The 19,116-nt window shown below is 36.5% G+C and overlaps 1 protein-coding gene across 3 annotated transcripts in view; it reads right to left on the minus strand.

The window, feature by feature from the left end:
* Positions 1-3,337: 3,337 nt before the first annotated feature.
* The window catches only part of cyth1b (cytohesin 1b), a 56,452-nt gene continuing 40,673 nt past the window's right edge, over positions 3,338-19,116 (minus strand). For all 3 annotated transcript variants that reach the window (XM_061931761.2, XM_061931759.2, XM_061931760.2), the window contains exons 8-12: positions 12,892-13,004; positions 7,714-7,792; positions 6,156-6,227; positions 5,925-6,079; positions 3,338-3,791 (exon numbers count right to left, since the gene is read on the minus strand). In XM_061931761.2, coding sequence (XP_061787745.1) covers positions 3,710-3,791; positions 5,925-6,079; positions 6,156-6,227; positions 7,714-7,792; positions 12,892-13,004 — 501 coding nt within the window. In that variant the 3' untranslated portion in view covers positions 3,338-3,709. The remainder of the gene's footprint in view (positions 3,792-5,924; positions 6,080-6,155; positions 6,228-7,713; positions 7,793-12,891; positions 13,005-19,116) is intronic.

Consider the following 19,116-nt stretch of genomic DNA (forward strand, 5'->3'; position numbering starts at 1 on the left):
TTGCATATATGCATGATTAATATACTTTTTTGTGATTAATCATGAGTTAACTCGTTATTTTGGACGGCCCTAATTGTTCATTTAGTATACAGTACATGTTTCACTCTACAACCAAATTAGGGTTGTCTCGATACCCATATTTTGGTGCCGGTACCAAAATGTATTTTGATACTTTTCTCAATAAAGGGGACCTTTATTTTAACCAAAAATGTTAGGGTACATTAAACATATGTTTATTATTGCAATTTAGTCCTTAAAGGGGAACATTATCACAATTTCAGAAGGGTTAAAACCATTAAAAATCAGTTCCCAGTGGCTTTTTTTATTTTTCCAAGTTTTTTTCAAAATTTTACCCATCACGCAATATCCCTAAAAAAGCTTCAAAGTGCCTGATTTTAACCATTGTTAAATAAAATAGTGAACATAGTAGACAACTTGTCTTTTAGAAGTAAGTAAACAAACAAAGGCTCCTAATTAGTCTATGCAGTAACATATTGTGTCATTTATACACCTATTATTTTGTACACATTATGAGGGACAAGCTGTAAAAAATGATTAATGCACTTGTTCATTTACTGTTAATATCTGCTTAAACATGTTCTATCTACACTTCTGTTAAAATGTAATAATCACTAATTCTTCTGTTTGATACTTTATATTAGTTTTGGATGATACCACACACTTGGGTATCGATCCGATACCAAGTAGTTACAGGATCATACTTTGGTCGTAATTTAAGTCCAGGGACGTATTTCCTGGGTTTATAAACATAATATGAATTTGTTTTTTTTTAACGAACAAAGATTTTGTGATGCTAAAAAAATATCGATAGTAGTATCGACTAGATACGATCCTGTACTTGGTATCATTACAGTGGATGTCAGGTGTAGATCCACCCATGGCGTTTGTTTACATTGTGACGCTGGTGAGCTACGGTGTGTAGTGAAGCATGTTTAGCTATTCCTCGTCCTTGTAAGAAACTCACTTTGTCGCCATGGAGGCGAGGATTAGTGATTTAGAAGTAGCTACAACACTGCGGATGGACGTTAGCCATGTCTTAAAGCACCTCTTCCTGAGGGCGTTTCAGTGTTAGAACTACACTTTTATCGTTAGTTTTTAAGCCAAAATGCGTCCGTTCTCCCTTTTCTGTCTACACACTGTGTCTGCTTGTAAGTACTCTGTGATTGTGCGCTGCCGAACATGCTCCTCTGCTCGTAAAACCAGCAATGTGACGGCGTGTCGTTAAAAAAGATAAATAATAATATGGCGAACCGGTACTTTTCAAACAGAGTATAGTATTGTTTTTGATTCATTAGTACCGTGATACTATACTTTTACCGGTATACCGTACAACCCTAAACCAAATAATAGGAAAGTGCTCCCAGCATGCCTTGCAGCACTTTTTCCATGCCTTGAAATAAACCCCAGGTTAGATGGTGTAAATTAGTAGTGTGAAACATGTTAAGACAAACTAAATCGTTATTTAGTGTAGTCAAGGTAAAGTTAGTGAGTTCCAATGGGTCTAGCCTAGAGATGTCCGATATCATTGGCCTGCTGATATCAGCCGATAAATGCTTTAAAATGTAATATTGGAAATTATCGGTATCGTTTGTTTTTTTATCGGTATTGTTTTTTTTATTAAATCAACATAAAAAACACAAGATACTAGAGATGCGCGGATAGGCAATTATTTCATCCGCAACCGCATCAGAAAGTCGTCAACCATCCGCCCGATCTAACATTTAATCAGAACCGCACCCGCCCGTTGTTATATATCTAATATAGACGATGCAAGGCATTAGTGAGGTTATAAAGCTTTTGCCTGTTAAAGAAAGGAGACTGATCCAATGCAGCACAGACATTCAATGCGTGCCACGCTGTCACGGCCCAGACGCACACCAGTGCGCAATCATCTGGGAGCCGCGTTGAGCGCACCTCCAAGCGCGTGGAGGTGCGATGTCCCTCGCACCCTCGGCGGCTCCACCCGGGCTTGCGACCGAGGCTTCAGCGCGCACCGCGGCGGCTATCCTACTCGTCGCGGCATAGCCCTCGCGGCTCTCGCTGTCGGCGACGGCCGGGTATGGGCCCGACGCTCCAGCGCCATCCATTTTCAGGGCTAGTTGATTCGGCAGGTGGGTTGTTACACACTCCTTAGCGGGTTCCAACTTCCATGGCCACCGTCCTGCTGTCTATATCAACCAGGGTGAGCCCCACCCCTTTCGTGAGCGCACTGCGCGCGGAGTGACCCCTGTTACGCGCCCCCGGCAACAGGGGTGGCGGGCAGGTAAGCTGCGCGGGCGGAGCGTGCGGAGTGACCCCTGTTACGAGCCCCCGGCCACGGGGGTGGCGGGCAGGTAAGCTGCTTACCTGCTGCGCGTGACGCCGGCCGCGGCGAAGGCGGACGAGGCGGGGTGTCGGTGCGGTGGGCGCGGTGGTGACCCTGGACGTGCGTCGGGCACTTCTCGCGGATCGCCTCAGCTACGGCTCCCGGTGGGGCCCTCTCGGGGGAAGGGGCCTCGGTCCCGGACCCCGGCGAGGCGTCCCTTCTCCGCTCCGTAAAAGTGTCCATCTCTTTTTTTTTTCTTCTTCTGTTGTGGCATATGCAGCAGGTGCCTGCTCGTTTTTCGTATGTGGGTAACAACATTTAACTATGTATATATATTTCCCAATTGGTTTAACTGCCACCCGCCTGAATCTATTTAAAATCTAATTTCTTTTTATTTCAACCGCCCGACCCGACCCGCGGATAAAATCTAATTTTTTTTTATTTCAACCGCCCGATCCGCGGATGCGGTTGTGTCCGCAAACCGCGCATCTCTACAAGATACACTTACAATTAGTGCACCAACCCAAAAAATCTCCCTCCCCCATTTACACTCATTCACACAAAAGGGTTGTTTCTTTCTGTTATTAATATTGTGGTTCCTACATTATATATCAATATATATCAATACAGTCTGCAAGGGATACAGTCCGTAAGCACACATGATTGGTCCACTAATAGTACTAACCTTTAACACTTGATTTTACTCATTTTCATTCATTACTAGTTTCTATGTAACTGTTTTTATATAGTTGTTTTTTTTTACTTTGTTTTTTATTCAAGAAAATGTTTTTAATTTATTTATCTTATTTTATAATTTTTTTTAAACCATACCTGGTTGTCCAAATTAGGCATAATAATGTGTTAATTCCACGACTGTATATATCGGTATCGGTAATTAAGAGTTGGACAATATCAGATTATCGGCAAAAAAGCCATTATCAGACATCTCTAGTCTTGGCAGAACTAAGGTACTCCACTGGTGTCAAATAAGACGAGGGCCAAGGGAAGATCTTTGACTGGTTGTAAACGTTTAATGAGATAAACAATAAATAAGGACAAATAATAATAAATATCAACGCTTTAGCATCATTCCCACCAATGTGTGCTTAGAATGCAAGAACAAGAAGTGGAGGAAGAACGCTCAAGTTTGGAGGCTTTGCAAAAGTCTGAGATGAAAGGAGATTGTTCCAGTTGATGAAATTCTACTTAGTGATGTGTCAGCTTCTCACCTGGAGAAGCAACAAACCCTGAGTCTCAACAAGACCAAAACATGTGAAGGTAATAATTCTGCAGCCTGGAAATAAAAAGTGCTGCCGTCACGTAAAGGTGCAATAGATTGTGGTTTGTTAAACCTCGACTTCAGGTCCGTGTTTGTTGAAGCTGCTACACGCCCTTCATGGCGGACGACACCTTCTTCTTGCGGGCGGCCAACATCTCGTAGAAGGGGTCTTTGCTTATGGCGGCTCTGCGGGAGAGGACACTTTTTTATTTACAGTTGTTGAAATGTGAGGATTTGAATTAGACTCCATCACATGAACTGGACCTTATACCATTATTTTTATGACCTATGGAAAATTGACCAGGAGAAAAGTCTGAAATGTAACATCTCTAATTGTCATGATTATTTACATTGTAGATTGTCACATCAAAACTAGGAATGAACACATGTAGAGTTATGTACTTAACAAAAAAAAAGGTGAAATAGCTGAAAACTCTTTATATTCTAGCTTCTTCAAAATAGCCACCCTTTGCTCTGATTACAGTACTTTTTCGCACACTGTTGGCATTCTCTCCATGAGCTTCAAGAGGTAGTCACCTGAAATGCAGTGACGTGCGGTGAGGTTGATGGCTGGTGAGGCACTGACTACACCACAGTCAGATTTACAAACATATGAACCCTAAAGAGTATCTTATTCACCATTTGATTGGCAGCAGTTAACGGGTTATGTTTAAAAGCTCATACCAGCATTCTTCCCTGCTTGGCACTCAGCATCAAGGGTTGGAATTGGGGGTTAAATCACCAAAAATGATTCCCAGGCGCGGCGCCGCTGCTGCCCACTGCTCCCCTCACCTCCCAGGGGGTGATCAAGGGGATGGGTCAAATGCAGAGGACAAATTTCATTACACCTAGTGTGTGTGTGACAATCATTGGTACTTTAACTTAACTTTAACTTTACACATACAAACTGTAGCACACAAAAAAGCACATTTAATAAAAAAAACTTTATTATGGTCTTACCTTTACTTAGAAATTAAGTCCACAACTAAAGCCCTCACTTAAACTTTCCACGTGCAAGATTGAATCTATTTAAAAAAGTGAACCGAGGGTTTATAAATGTCGCCTATACTGTATGAAACTACAAAATAACAAACACGGAGGCTCCAGTTTACACGAGGACCACTTTATTTACCTTCTTTCAAAAACCTCCGCAACGTGACATCACTTCCGCTCTTAGCGCCTTCAAAATAAGAGCTCAAGGCATATACTGTGTAACAGCGCATAACAGGAACTTAACATCACAAAGAGGAAACCCCACGAAAATAGGTTACAAAAGTTATTTCATAAGAAGCCAAAAAGTGCAAAAACAATAATGTTCGTGTTGGAGGAGTTGTGAATTAGATACACCTGCAGTCTGCAGGTGTACCTAATGTTGTGGCCCTGCAGTCATTCACAACTCCTCCAACACCAACATTATTGTTTTTGCACTTTTTGGCTTCTTATGAAATAATTTTTTTAAATAGATTCAATCTTGCACGTGGAAAGTTTAAGTGTGGGCTTTAGTTGATATAACAATTCTACGGCGGGGGTGCAGGAGGCGAGCCTCAGCCAGTGCGTCTTTTGCAGCCGTTTTATGATCGCTCAGCACAAGAAATACTTTACACACATACAGTTGTTGACAAAATACACTGTACATTATATACCTCAGCTAACTAAACTATGGAAATGTATAATATAATTCATATAGCAATACGGTCTCACTGCACAGCAGGCCAGCAGTTAGCCGAGTCCGGAATCCATGTTGAGGCACTGAGTGACGTGCCTCAACTGGCTGCTGTTCACCGCACCGTCTCTTCTCAGTATTTGAACGGCAAATGTGAAAATTCAGCGATTTTGAATAAAAAATAATCTAAAACTGGTGAAGTTAAATGGAAAATAACTTTATAGTATAATCACTGGATACATATAACAATTTAATACAATTTTTTTCTTTTTAAATTTTTTTTTCTTTCCTCTAGTGACTGCACGTCACTGCTGAAATGGTTCACTTCACAGTGTGTTTGAAGTTCATGGAGAGAATGTCAAGAGTGTGCAAAGCAGTAATCAAGTCAAAGGGTGGCTATTTTGAAGAAACTAGAATACAAAACATGTTTTCAGTTATTTTTTGTTAAATACGGTAACTCCACATGTGTTCATTCATAGTTTTGATGTGACAATCTACATAATCTAAATAAAGAAAACCCACTGAATGAGGTGTGTCCAAACTTTTGGCCCGTGACATCACATTGTGTCCACTCCAAATGCAGGAATCTAACAGGACTATGCAACATGTAGAAGTCAATAAATGGTGGCACTAATAAGTCCATTTGAACAACTCACTTGATGCTGCTCATCCACTCTTCCTTCTCCTCCACGGTGGGCGCGGAGATTCTGTAAAAAGTGTGGTTGCCTTCCACCACGCGGCCGTCCGCCTCCGTCTTGCAGGCCTTGATCACCTGATCTCTGTGGTCCGGGATGAAGAGCTCGAAGCAGTTCTTTGGAAAGAGGAGGAGAGCGGGTCACCCAAAATGAGTTGTCGCGGAAAATGTGGCGCGCGGCGGAGGGTTTTACCGGTTTCTTTGAGTCATCCACTTCTCTGATGCTCAGATTTTCCAGCGGGATGATCCCTCTGGGTTCTTTGTCCTGAGCGAGAGAGAGAGAGAGAGAACACGCTTGCACAACTTGTGTCACAAACTCATTTGTATGGCCTAACTGCCCTCAACGGGCCAATTCTAACTGCCAAACCATGGAAATGTATCATGGCCAAATTAATATGACTACAACATTGCCCCTTTCATTTGATTATTACCATATTGCATGTCAACACTTCATTTGCAATCAGAAGGTCAAGTGCAGATATTGTGGAAATAATTTCAAAAAGGATTTTAAATGACAAAAAAATGCTTGGGATAGCTTTTTGCATTAAATATTGATTTAAGAAAAACTGCAGTTGCATGCGATAAACAATTTGTCAAAATGTAAACTTTAGCCCTTTTATATGGAGTGTCAATTGGACAAATTAAATAAATATCTTGAAATAATTGTCAATTTATATTATTAATAAAATACATAAATGTGTTATTAGATGCAATTAATTTAATGTAAAATATAATTTAAATATTTTATGATTTTTAAAATAATACATTTATTTCATGGTATTTTTCGGACTATAAGGCGCACCTAAAATCCTTACATTTTCTCAAAATTGGACAGTGCGCCTTATAACCCGGTGCGCCTAATGTACGGAATAATTCTGGTCGTGCTTACCGACCTGGAAGCTATTTTATTTGGTACATGGTGTAATGATAAGTGTGACCAGTAGATGGCAGGCGCACATAAGAGATATGTGTAGACTGCAATATGATGCCAGGCGCACATAAGAGATACGTGTAGGCTGCAATATGACTCAAGTAAACAACACCAACATTTTATGTGTTCCATTGAAAATACAGAACATTACACACAGCGCTCAAAAATCTATCAAAATGTTTTAGTACGACTTTGGTAAGCTAGATAGATTGTACTGTGTTTCAACATAGGAGTATTATTATGGTGTGTGTGAATAAGGTAAGACATATTACCTGGCGTTTTGTTTCGCAATATTATGCAAAAGCAACTTTTCTTACCTTCTGGTACCTGCTGATCTGTATTTGGTATCTGCATAAGTCCTGAAAATGTGCGCGCATCCATCTTTGTAGTTGATAAAAGCTTCTTTTTCTCTATCTTCTTGTTACGGGACATTCATCCTCTGCTGTTGTTATTTCTAATATAAAGTAGTGTAAAGTTCTTACTTATATCTGTCAGTAAACTCACCATGAAAGCGCTAAAACATACCGGTGTAGTGACTTTACATTATTCACCCAAGGAACTTTAGTTATTAGAGAGTTCCGGTCGGACGGTTTTTCACGGCCTTGTTGTTGCACTAGTGAGCCACGGATGAGTTATTGATTGAAGTAAAGTCTGAATGTCATTAAAACAGTTAGCTCCATCTTTTGACACTTCTTCCACTCCCGTCCTTGCACGCTACACCGCTACAACAAAGATGACGCTGTCGAAGGTGAGCCACGTAAATAAGACCGCCCATAAAATGGTGTAAAAGCTGATATATTAAGCTGCTCAGACTACTCACGGTTGTGAACTCAAAGTAGTAAAGGCAGTTATCTGTGAGAATAAACCAGCGCCTCTTCCAGGTCTTCACTCGACCACCTGTGGACAAACGTCAGGTCAGCATTGATGATGATGATGGTGATTAGCTGTTAAAGCAGGTCAACAAAGGCAAAGAGAAAAGCTGCAGGGTTCAGAGGTCATGTGCAGGAGTCCAGCCAAAGTGTTAGTTAGTTCAAGGGTGTCCAAAGTGGCACATTCTAAAAGTACTATTTAAAAAAAAAAAGTGGAAGTGAAAAAAGCAAACAGGTGAAACTTAACAAGAAAAAGCTGCAATGTTGACACTGATAACACAAAACTGCCATGCAGACTGTTTTACTTTAAAACTGTCATTGCTCAAAAAAAATCATTAAAATAAGTGTTGTTGACCTATTCAAGGCTCCAGTTATTTCACATCAAATATTCCATTTTGAAACATTGAAATAAATATTGCATATTTTGTGTGTTTGCCATATAAAAAACGGGGTTTTCTTTGACAAAAAAGGGCATAAAACAAAACAAATGAAAATAATAAAAACTCATAATCAACAGATCTGAAGTTGATCTAGAGACCCAAGTGTTGAAAGTAAAAATAAATAAATGACTTATTTTTTACACTTTTAGGAGTGGGGCTCTTTTGGATTCCCAATAATTTTAGTAGGATTTTTTTTTTTCACTGTCATTCCTCAAAAAATATAAATAAATTAAAATCAATGTTATGAATTATTTAACTATTTAAGACTCTAATTAATGCACATGAAATATTCCATTTTGAATCATTAAAAAAAATATTCCATATTTATAAATGGCAAATACACAAAATATGGAATTTTTTTTTTAATGATTCAAAATGGAATATTTCATGTGCATTAATTAGAGTCTTAAATAGTTAAATAATTCATAACATTGATTTTAATTTATTAATTTATTATTTTAATTTTTATGGGGTTTTTTTGACAAAAAGGGCATAAAACAAAAACAAAAAACTCCAAATGAAAATAATAAAAAGTAATTATCAACAGATCTGAAGTTGATCTAGAGACCCAAGTGTTGAAAGTAAAAAAATAAGTGACTTATTTTTTACACTTTTAGGAGTGGGGCTCTTTTGAATTCCCAATAATTTTAGTAGGATTTTTTTTTTCACTGTCATTCCTCAAAAAATAACAATAAATTAAAACAATGTTATGAATTATTGAACTATTTAAGACTAATTAATGCACATGAAATATTCCATTTTGAAATATTTAAATAAATATTGCATATTTGTGTGTTTGCCATATACAAAACAAGGTTGTTTTTTTTAACGAAAAAAGCATAAAACAAAACAAATAAATATAATAAAAAGTCATAATCAACACATGTGAACTTGATCTAGAGACCCAAGTGTTGAAAGTAAAAAAATAAATAAGTGTGACTTATTTTTTAAACTTTTAGGAGTGGGGCTCTTTTGGATTCCCAATAATTTTGGTGGGATTGTTTTTGACTGTCATTCCTCAAAAAATAATAAATTAAAATCAATGTTATGAATTATTGAACTATTTAAGGCTCCAATTAATGCACATGAAATATTACATTTTTAAACAAACAAATGTTGCATATTTGTGTGTTTGCCATATTAAAAAACAAGGTTTTCTTTGACAAATTAGGGCATAAAACAAAACAAATGAAAATAGGAAAAAAGTCATAATCAACAGATCTGAAGTTGATCTAGAGACCCAAGTGTGACTTATTTTTTTACACTTTTAGGAGTGGGGCTCTTTTGGATTCCCAATAATTTTAGTAGGATTTTTTTTGACTGTCATTCCTCAAAAAATATCAATAAATTAAAATCAATGTTATGAATTGTTGAACTATTTAAGGCTCCAATTAATGCACATGAAATATTCCATTTTGAATCATTTAAAAAAATATTGCATATTTTGTGTTTGCCATAACAAAACAAGGGTTTTTTTGACAAAAAGGGCATAAAACAAAAAAAACAACCTCCAAATTAAAATAATAAAAACTCATAATCAACAGATCTGAACTTGATCTAGAGACCTAAGTGTTGAAAGTAAAAATAAATAAATAAGTGACTTATTTTTTACACTTTTAGGAGTGGGGCTCTTTTGGATTCCCAATAATTTTAGTAGGATTTTTTTTGACTGTCATTCCTCAAAAAATATCAATAAATTAAAATCAATGTTATGAATTATTGAACTATTTAAGGCTCCAATTAATGCACATGAAATATTCCATTTTGAATCATTTAAAAAAATATTGCATATTTTGTGTTTGCCATAACAAAACAAGGGTTTTTTTGACAAAAAGGGCATAAAAAAAAACAACAACTCCAAATTAAAATAATAAAAACTCATAATCAACAGATCTGAACTTGATCTAGAGACCTAAGTGTTGAAAGTAAAAATAAATAAATAAGTGACTTATTTTTTACACTTTTAGGAGTGGGGCTCTTTTGGATTCCCTATAATTTTAGTGGGATTTTTTTTAACTGTCATTCCTCCAAAAATAACAATACATTAAAATCAATGTTATGATTTATTGTACTATTTAAGGCTCCAATTAATGCACATGAATTATTCCATTTTGAATCATTTAAATAAATATTGCATATTTTGTGTTTGCCATATACAAAAAGGGCATAAAACAAAAAAAACTCAAAATAATAAAAACTCATAATCAACAGATCTGAAGTTGACCTAGAGACCCAAGTGTTGAAAGTAAAAATAAATAAATGACTTATTTTTTACACTTTTAGGAGTGGGGCTCTTTTGGATTCCCAATAATTTTAGTAGGATTTTTGTTTGACTGCCATTCCTCAAAAAATAACAAATTAAAATCAATGTTATGAATTATTGAACTATTTAAGGCTCAAATTAATGTACATGAAATATTCCATTTTGAATCATTAAAAAAAATATTGCATATTTTGTGTATTTGCCATATACAAAACAAGTTGGGTTTTTTTGACAAAAAGGGCATAAAACAAAAACAAAAAACTCCAAATGAAAATAATAAAAAGTCATTATCAACAGATCTGAAGTTGATCTAGAGACCCAAGTGTTGAAAGTAAAAAAATAAGTGACTTATTTTTTACACTTTTAGGAGTGGGGCTCTTTTGGATTCCCAATAATTTTAGTAGGATTTTTTTTTCACTGTCATTCCTCAAAAAATAACAATAAATTAAAATCAATGTTATGAATTATTGAACTATTAAAGACTCTAATTAATGCACATGAAATATTCCATTTTGAAATATTTAAAAAAATATTGCATATTTTTCGTTTGCCATAACAAAACAAGGGGTTTTTTTGACAAAAAGGGCATAATACAAAAAAAAACCTCCAAATGAAAATAATAAAAACTCATAATCAACAGATCTGAACTTGATCTAGAGACCTAAGTGTTGAAAGTAAAAATAAATAAGTGACTTATTTTTTACACTTTTAGGAGTGGGGCTCTTTTGGATTCCCTATAATTTTAGTGGGATTTTTTTTAACTGTCATTCCTCCAAAAATAACAATACATTAAAATCAATGTTATAATTTATTGTACTATTTAAGGCTCCAATTAATGCACATGAATTATTCCATTTTGAATCATTTAAATAAATATTGCATATTTTGTGTGTTTGCCATATACAAAACAAGGGTTTTTTTTTGACAAAAAAGGCATAAAACAAAAAAAAACCTCCAAATAATAAAAACTCGTAATAAACAGATCTGAAGTTAACCTACAGACCCAAGTGTTGAAAGTAAAAATAAATAAATGACTTATTTTTTTTACACTTTTAGGAGTGGGGCTCTTTTGGATTCCTAATAACTTTTAGTAGGATTTTTGTTTGACTGTCATTCCTCAAAAAATAACAAATTAAAATCAATGTTATGAATTATTGAACTATTTAAGGCTCCAATTAATGTACATCAAATATTCCATTTTGAATCATTAAAAAAAATATTGCATATTTTGTGTATTTGCCATGTAAAAAACAAGGGTTTTTTTTGGACAAAAAGGGCATAAAACAAAAACAAAAAAACTCCAAATGAAAATAATAAAAAGTCATTATCAACAGATCTGAAGTTGATCTAGAGACCCAAGTGTTGAAAGTATAAATAAATAAGTGACTTATTTTTTACACTTTTAGGAGTGGGGCTCTTTTGGATTCCCAATAATTTTAGTAGGATTTTTTTTTGACGGTCATTCCTCAAAAAATAAATTAAAATCAATGTTATGAATTATTTAACTAACTAGGCTCCAATTACTGCACATTATATATTCCATTTTGAAACAAATAAATATTTCATATTTCTGTGTTTGCCGTATAAAAAAATCAAGGTTTCCTTTGACAAAAAGGGCATAAAACAAAACAAATGAAAATAATAAAAACTCATAATCAACAGATCTGAAGTTGATCTAGAGACCCAAGTGTTGAAAGTAAAGAAAATAAGTGTGACTTATTTTTTACACTTTTAGGAGTGGGGCTCTTTTGGATTCCCAATAATTTTGTAGGATTTTTTTTGACTGTCATTCCTCAAAAAATAACAATAAATTAAAATCAATGTTATAAATTATTAAAGTATTTAATAAGTAGTTGAAATAAGTTGATTACTGCACATCAAATATTCCATTTTGTAATTTTTGCACATTTTCTGTTTTTGCCATATAAAAAGTTTTCTTTAATAAATAAGTAAATAAATAAATAAAAGGTGTAGGGGGCATTAAACAAATTATTTCATTAACATTTATTTTATTTTTCAGCATTTTTCTGACTAAGACCCTTCCAGGTCCCTGGAACCAAACGTTAGAGGAGCCCTAAAGGTAAAAATATATATTAAATTGGTCGCCGCAGTTTTTTGATTTTTAAGAGTGCGTACCTAAAATGGAAAATGTTTGGACACCCCTGTGTGAGAGAAAAAGCGCAGAGCGGAATGGTTTTGTGCGCACGTGGAAATGAGAGATCAATGCTAACGTGCACACAGCAGGTGACAGGAAGCAGAGCGGCGGCGCGTTAGAGCGGATGGTACGTACCTCCTGGTTTCATAAACAGGACACATAAGGAAAAGAAGAGAACAGTCAAGTCTTGCATACTGACATTTCCATCATGGACCAACCAGTTTTGCCACTAGAGGGCACCTGCCAAACAACGGGGTGTCAAACGCGCATACCCAGTTTGAGCAGCCAGCCCTCCCGGTCAGGATTGAAGAAGGTGTGCGTCAGGTCGTTGCCGTCGTCCTCGGGGATCTTGAAGGGTTCGTTCTTGATGCTTTCAAACAGGTTCTGCAAAGTCAAACAACCTCAGAGGCATGGCTGCACAACTTTGAGAAAAAACCTCATCGCAATGTTCCTCTCTAAAATCGCCATGTTTCTATTTTATACGTATAAATGCATAATAGGGATGTCCCGATCCGATATTTGTATCGGAACGGCCGCCGATATTTGAAAAAAAAAGCGTATCGGCAAGGCAAGGGAAAATGCCGATCCAGATCCAGTTAAAAAAAAACTCCGGTCCATGTTTTCCAACGCACCGATTTAAATAATACATTCCACTTTTCTGCTGCTCCCTAATTTCCGTTCCGCATTTTCCAGCACACCTTCAACACATCCACAGGTCTGTGGATTCTCACGCAGTTGCTTTTAGCTGCTGGCATTACACGACAGGCTCTTCTCACTCTTTCCTGTGTCTCCCTCTCACAGACAGCGAGCGCAGCTTCTTACACACGTCACATACTGTCACGTCATATGTCACATACGTATACGTCCTCTCCCAGCAGAGAGGTAGCAGCATGGCTAACGTTAGCTGTGATGCTAGCGCTGCCGCTAAGGTGCGCGCCTGCTAAAGCGTCCTCTGCGCACGGCAAATCTATGCCACGCACAAAATCAAATAAAAAAATAAGTGCATTACAATTTTCGACACACGGACACGACAGAGAAAACAGTTTTCGTCATCATTGTTCAAATATTGTAACGTCTGTCGAGACGCTTATCTCCGTTCGGTGCCACACGTCCACACCATCAAAATGTTGAGGCAAACATTTCCACATCAACACTGTATGAAAAAATTAGTGATTTTTTTTAGTTGTGATTTCCTTCTCTGCATGAAAGTTTAAAAGTAGCATATATTAATGCAGTATGAAGAAGAATGTTTTAATGTAGACACATAGAATCATCATACTGCTGTGATTATATGCATCAAGTGTTCATTCAAGGCTAAGGCAAAATATCGAGATATATATCGTGTATCGCAATATGGCCTTAAAATATCGCAATATTAAAAAAAGGCCATATCGCCCAGCCCTAGTTCAATGATGCTGTTTCTGTTTGTCATGTATAATTTGGTCTATTTTGTGTTTATCCTTGAATAAACAGGTCAGTTTCTTGTTACCAACCATTGTGTATTATTCAAACTCCCCTAATTCAGCTGGCTAGTTATCAAGAGTACTAAAACCCTTTTCAACATGATTCTGACAACTAAGTAGGCTAAATAACTTTAAACTTTAATACATGCTCGGATAGGCCAGTATCGGTATCGGATTGGAAGTGCAAAAACAATATCGGTATCGGATCGGAAGTGCAAAAACCTGGATCGGGACATCCCTAATGCATAAGACTGCAAAAATAACGGCTGAAGGAAGACATGTTACTTTTTGACTGTCAATCACCATTCTTGTCTCAGCGTATCACACATTAGAACAATAGGCAACAATCTACCGGTACTTTCACAAATAATTTGGCTTTATGCAGACAGACTCAGAGCTTTTGTCTACATTGTGCGCTTAACCCTTGTGTAATGTTCATATTGTTGTTACACAGCCAGCGTTTGTGGGTCTGATGGACCTGTTGCATTTTGTGGCTTTTAATGCCTCACAATCAAACACTTTTATGTTAAAATACTGAACAAGGTAAACATCTGTTCAGTATTTTAACATAAAAGTGTTTGATTGAACAAGGTAAACGTATGTTCAGTATTTTAACATAAAAGTGTTTGATTGTGAGGCATTAAAATCCACAAAATGCAACGGGTCCATCAGACCCACAAACGCTGGCTGAGTAACAACAATATGAACGTTGCACGGGAACATTTCTCTGCCAGTTTCTGCATCCCACAGGGATTCTTCTTTTGTGTTTCTGCACCTGCGGTTCCCACACAAGGTTGCAACATTGTTTGTCAACACTGTCTGCTCTCATTTTCTCGCACATTTGACCCTCTGATGTTCTGTGTACCTACACTCTGTCCTCCTCCTGTCTAGGACTGCTGTGTGTGTGTGTGTGTGTGTGTGTGTGTGTGTGTGTGTGTGTGTGTGTGTGTGCGTGGGTGGGTGCGTGTGATACACAGAACATCAATTTCCACACTTCTATTAGCCCCGGGTCCAGTGGACCAGGACATCTTATATGTAGTAGAAATGTGTAGGGGGGGGGGGGGGGGGGGGGTGTATGGTGTGTGGTCATTAAATATGTATTCTGATATATGTTCTTCACAGAAAATTAGCCAAAGTCAGTGAGTCTCAGTTTGAAAAAATAATTAATTGTGTCATTTTTCTTTTAATAAAAAAATTAAAACGGGTCCCACAGACCTGAACGCCACAAAAATAACCAATAAAAACTATACAGGGAGGTTATTTCTCAAATTCTGCAGGACGATAAATTGTCCCACAAATTATTGTCAGCATTATGCGGCGACCAAATTAAGCACTAATGTAATCATATTATGTAATAATAATGTAAGTAACAATATATAAACCTTTAATTCTCATTACTGTAGAACTGTTCACAATTGTACTGTAATTAAAAGAAAATAACTATCCTAAATTAAAAAAAATTAAATTAAATTAAATGGACTAATTTCTGCAAACAAAAATGTATCTTAAATAAATATGGAACATTTTAAAGTGCATTTTTTTCCCGGTTGGGAAAAACTAGCATTGTAAAAACGGCATTCTCGCTCTTTCGTCCGTGTTGATGGGCTCATATTGCCCATCCGGTTTCAAATGAGAATATTCTCACAATTGGACATTTGGCTTTATAATCATATTTTTTCCTCTTAATTTTTTCTACTTTGCGGAACTTCTCAGTAGCGAGTCACGAGTGTGTAAGATAGCACACTGTTTTTCAACCACAGTCGGGTGTGCCGTGGGAGATTATGTCATTTCACCTATTTGGGTTAAAAATATTTTTTGCAAACCAGTAATTATAATCCGCAAAAATGTGCCGTTGTTGAGTCTGTACTGTCTGGAGATCGGCAGACTTACCACATTATACTCTTCCATTTGAGTAGGTGGCAGCAGGTAGCTAAATGCTTTGTAGATGTCGGAAACGGCGGGAGGCAGCGTGCAGGTAAAAAGGTGTCTAATGCTTAAACCAAAAATAAACAAAAGGTGAGTGCCTCTAAGAAAAGGCATTGAAGCTTAGGGAAGGCTATGCAGAATGAAACTAAAACTGAATTGGCTACAAAGTAAACAAAAAGAGAATGCTGGACGACAGCAAAGACTTACTGTGGAGCAAAGACTTACTGTCCACAACGTACCTCCGAACATGACATGACAATCAACAATGTCCCCACAAAGAAGGATAAAAACAACTTGAATATTATTGATTGCTGAAACAAAGCAGGTGTGGGGAATAGCGGTCAAGGAAGACATTAAACTGCTACAGGAAAATACCAAATAAAGAGAAAAAGCCCCCAAAATCGGAGCGCAAGACAAGAACTAAAACACTACACAGGAAAACAGCAAAAAACTCAAAATAAGTCAGGGTGTGATGTGACAGGTGGTGACCGTACACCTACTTTGAGACAAGATCTATATTGATGCATGCTTGGTTATGGTTTAAAGTCATATTCAACAATTGCGACGACTTTTTACTGTCAATATCGCCTGCTGAGTTTCATTTTTTAATGATTTCTGCTGGTGGTGTGCCTCCACATTTTTTCAATGAAAAAAATGTGCCTTGGCTCAAAAAAGGTTGAAAAACACTGAGCTAGCAGACCCACTCTCCGCCCACTGAGACAAAGATTGTGAATGAGGGCTCACTGCGTTTAGTTAATTCTACTGTGAAATAAACGGGCTCAGGTGCTAAGAGCGATGCACAGGCTGGGACCTCTTTCTCCCCGTTTGAAGCGAAAGACGAAGAAAACAAAACATACGGACATAGCACTTTATCAAAGTATTTCGACTTCATTTTCATTAATTGTTCGATTGATTCACTTATTGACTTATTGGCCCAGGCCTAGTCACCATTAAAACCTTTTCCAAGGTTCAAGTTTGTTATTCAAAGCAGTGTTTTTCAACCTTTTTTGAGCCTAGGCACTATTTTTTTCCATTGAAAAAATGCGGAGGCACACCACCAGCAGAAAACATTTAAAAAAAAAGTTGTTTTCGCAAGTGTTTGATATGAATTTAAACCATAACTAAGCATGCATCACTATAGTTCAGGGGTCACCAACGCGGTGCCCGCGGGCACCAGGTCGCCCGTAAGGACCAGATGAGTCGCCCGCTGGCCTGTTCTAAAAATAGCTCAAATAGCAGCACTTACCAGTGAGCTGCCTCTATTTTTTGAATTTTATTTATTTACTAGTAAGCTGGTCTCGCTTTGCTCTACATTTTTAATTCTAAGAGAGACAAAACTCAAATAGAATTTGAAAAGCCAAGAAAATATTTTAAAGACTTGGTCTTCACTTGTTTAAATAAATTCATTTATTTTTTTACTTTGCTTCTTACAGCTTTCAGAAAGACAATTTTAGAGAAAAAATACAACCTTAAAAATGATTTTAGGATTTTTAAACACTTACACCTTTTTACCTTTTAAATTTCTTCCTCTTCTTTCCTGACAATTTAAATCAATGTTCAAGTAAATTTATTTGTTTTATTGTAAAGAATAATGAATACATTTTAATTTAATTCTTCATTTCAGCCTCTGTTCTTTCGACGAAGAATATTTGTGTAATATTTCTTCAAACTTATTATGATTAAAATTCAAAAAAAATATTATGGCAAATCTAGAAAATCTGTAGAATCAAATTTAAATCTTATTTCAAAGTCTTTTGAATTTCTTTTAAAAATGTTGTTCTGGAAAATGTAGAAGAAATTATGATTTGTCTTTGTTAGAAATATAGCTTGGTCCAATTTGTTATATATTCTAACAAAGTGCAGATTGGATTTTAACCTATTTAAAACATGTCATCAAAATCAAAAAAATAATCTTAATCAGGAAAAATTACTAATGATATTCCATAAAAAATTTTATTAAATTTTTTCAAAAAGATTCAAATTAGCTAGTTTTTCTCTTCTTTTTTTCGGTTGAATTTTGAATTTTAAAGAGTCGAAATTGAAGATAAACTATGTTTCAAAATTAAATTTGAATTTTTTTCGTGTTTTCTCCTTGTTTATAAAAATGTTAGTGGCTAGCTAGTTAAAATGGGATATTGTGATTTCACAAGACTGTCTTAGAAGTGATCATTTGAAAATGTTCAATTTGAAAAATGTGCACTTAGAGAAAATATAAAAATAAAGTGTTGCATATTGATATTTATCTGTTTCTATTAGAGATGCGCGGATAGGCAATTTATTTCATCCGCAACCGCATCAGAAAGTCGTCAACCATCCGCCATCCACCCGATGTAACGTTTGATCAGAACTGCACCCGCCCGCCATCCGCCCGATCTAATATAGATGATGCAAGGCATTAGTGAGCCTGCCAACTACTCCGGTTTTCCCGTAATTCGTACGGTTTTCATCAACCTATTCCGGGTTTTTCATTAATTAAAAAAAAAAAAAAAAGGGTGAAAACTACGCGAATTGCACCTTGTGCAGACAAGATTTTTCGATCGGACACGGAGGAATTAGTGATGTAAAAGACCACGTTGGGACAAAAAAACACAAGTCTAATGCCGTTGCTAGCGATACAAGTGGAAAACTTTCAACGTTTTTCGTCGCCCAAACAGATTCTTTGGATGTGATAAATGCCGAAGTTTTATTTACGGAGGCAATAATTGAGCATGGACTTCCAATCGCACTGGCTGATCACATGAGACAGTTAAATGTTTGTAATGCAACCTTTAAAAATCATTACGCGGTGATCGCGGTCCCAAAAATAAACTTTTCTTGCATGATAATGTCCAGAAAAATTCGCTTTATATTACTATAGAGTCCTTTTAACGAATGAGTTTGATGGTTTATCACAAACCTTAAATGAAAGAAGTCCTTTGTTCTCCTGCACCATGGCCTTGCTTCGTGTTTGGTGCGCAAGCTTTATAACCTCACTGAGGTTATAAAGCTTTTGCCTGTTAAATAAAGGAGACTGATCCAATGCACAGACTTTCGCGTGCCACGCTGTCACGACCCAGACGCACACCAGTGCGCAATCATATGGGAGCCGCGCTGAGCGCACCTCCAAG

The sequence above is a fragment of the Nerophis lumbriciformis genome, linkage group LG39 (genome assembly GCF_033978685.3).
Source record: "Nerophis lumbriciformis linkage group LG39, RoL_Nlum_v2.1, whole genome shotgun sequence".
In the NCBI taxonomy this organism is placed as follows: domain Eukaryota; kingdom Metazoa; phylum Chordata; class Actinopteri; order Syngnathiformes; family Syngnathidae; genus Nerophis; species Nerophis lumbriciformis.